This window comes from Psammomys obesus, unplaced genomic scaffold (assembly GCF_907164565.1).
Source record: "Psammomys obesus unplaced genomic scaffold, mPsaObe1.curated_primary_1811, whole genome shotgun sequence".
Classification (NCBI taxonomy): domain Eukaryota; kingdom Metazoa; phylum Chordata; class Mammalia; order Rodentia; family Muridae; genus Psammomys; species Psammomys obesus.
Window position 1 is genome coordinate 380 of NW_026595783.1, and position 1,878 is coordinate 2,257.

Here is a 1,878-nt window from a genome sequence, read left to right on the forward strand (position 1 = left end):
CTCACAGCCGGGGAGAACAAGGCTGAATTGGTGACCACAGAGAGAGAAAGGAGAGGGAAGGAAACAACGAGGCCGGCCGGGATGGAGACAGACAGACAGACAGACAAGAACAGGAGGCAGAGACAGGGAGGGGGGACCAGAGAGCACTGTGTGCACACGCAGAGGCCGACAGAGAGTAGGAGACACCCAGACACAGGAAGGATGAGCGCATGAGGGTGTGAGGCGGGCTCAGGGGTAGGGCCCTTGCCTGGACCCCCAGTGAGCACGAGTGTGCCCCGAACAGCCCCAGGGTGAACCCGTGTGCAGCACGCCGACTACCAACCGTGAAGAACAGGCGGGACACGTGAGCGAGGGAGAGGAGGAGGAAGCAGGAGCCTCCCGGGAAACACGCCGGATGCCCGGCCCAGCAGACACTCGTGTGGTGTCCGGGTGTGCCTGGGCGTGCCCCCGTCCCCCTGCAGCCATGTGTCACTCAGTGGGGCCATCGTGTGTGCCACGGGGTGAGGCACCCCTGGGTGTGTGTTTGTCACCGGGTGTGTCCGCGTGTGTGGCTGGGAGTCTCCGGGCGTGTCTGGAGGGCTGTGTTGGTGCCAGACACGTCTACCCGTGGGCATCCCGTTTCGGTGTGGCCGGCGGCCCCGGGTTGCCACAGGCAGGGGAGGGGCTTTCGGGTGGTTCTCTGGCTGTGGGCTTGAATCATGCCGTGCGCCCGGGCACTAGGGGGCACGCCAGTAAGCGTTGGGAGTCACGGTCAGGAGTGTGCGTGTTTGGGTCGACACATAACCACAGGAGTCACTGAGAGCGTGTGCCACCCTGCTCGGTTCACACCCGCAGCCCTGGTGTGGGCGAGCGCCGAGCGCCGGTGCCCAGACTTCCACGATGGCTGTGTCCATCCCTGTGTGTGTGCAGCGCTCGGGGGCCAGGCCGTGGTGCTGGGCTGGTGGACTGCTCCACCCGTGCTCCCCAGGCTGACCCTGAACTGCTCACACTCAGGGCTGCCGTCACGCTTACAGAGCGCTGTTCGAGATTAATGCTCGTGCGTGTGAGTGGGAGCCAGTGTGGGAGCCCTCGGAGGTGCCCGAGGGTGGAGGTGCCCGAGGGTGCCACGTGCCCTGGAGCCGCAGCCGCGGGCGCAGTCACTCCCCCAAGGGGCTCTCTTGCTCCCTCTTCACCGCTGTCCTCCAGCCGTGAGCGCTGCGTGTGAGTGTGCGCACAGCCTTCGGGTGTCCGAGTGTGCCCGGGACTATGCTGCCCTGCTGAGCGCTGTGTGTGTGTGCGCGTGTGGGCGTGGCTGTGGCTTCCGAACTCTCGGGACTTGTGAGTCACTTCTGTGGAGGTTGTGCGGTGTGCCCTGGTGTGCCGGGCCATCTCCGGTCTGGTCTGCCGTGGCGCCCGCGGTGTACGGGGGCGGCGGGCCGTCGGTGCACACGGGAGTGCAAACGGCTGGAGAGCGCCCGTGCCCACGTGTCCGGGGCGCAGACACACCCGCCCCGCCCCGCCCTCCCGGGGCACCCGCGCGGCCCCGGGGCCCCAGAGCTAGCAAGCTGGCGGCCGTGTGCGTGCTGCGCGCCGGGGGGCCCTGGGCGGGCGGCTGGCTGCGCCCCAAGAGCGCGGGGGCCATGGGCGGGGAGCCGCCGCGGGGCCTGGGCGCCCTGAGCGCCCTGAGCCGCCGCCAGCGCCTGCTGGAGCAGGAGACGCGCGTGGCCGGCTGGGCGCTGGCGCTGGCCGCGGCGGGCACCGGCCTCATGGTGCTGCACGCCGAGGCGCTGTGGTTCCTGGGCTGCAGGGTGAGTGCTCGGCACGGCGGGGGTGTCGGGCCGGGGTGTGCGCCCCGAGTGTGAGGGGGGCCGGGGTGTGCGCCCCGAGTGTGAGGGGGGC

At 69.6% G+C, this 1,878-nt stretch overlaps 1 protein-coding gene across 1 annotated transcript in view; it reads left to right on the top strand.

The window, feature by feature from the left end:
* Positions 1-283: 283 nt before the first annotated feature.
* Positions 284-1,878, top strand: part of Kcnn4 (potassium calcium-activated channel subfamily N member 4) — a gene marked incomplete at its 5' end in the record, with an annotated part of 5,827 nt that continues 4,232 nt past the window's right edge. The window contains 2 exons of the mRNA XM_055619399.1: positions 284-343; positions 462-500. Coding sequence (XP_055475374.1) covers positions 284-343; positions 462-500 — 99 coding nt within the window. The remainder of the gene's footprint in view (positions 344-461; positions 501-1,878) is intronic.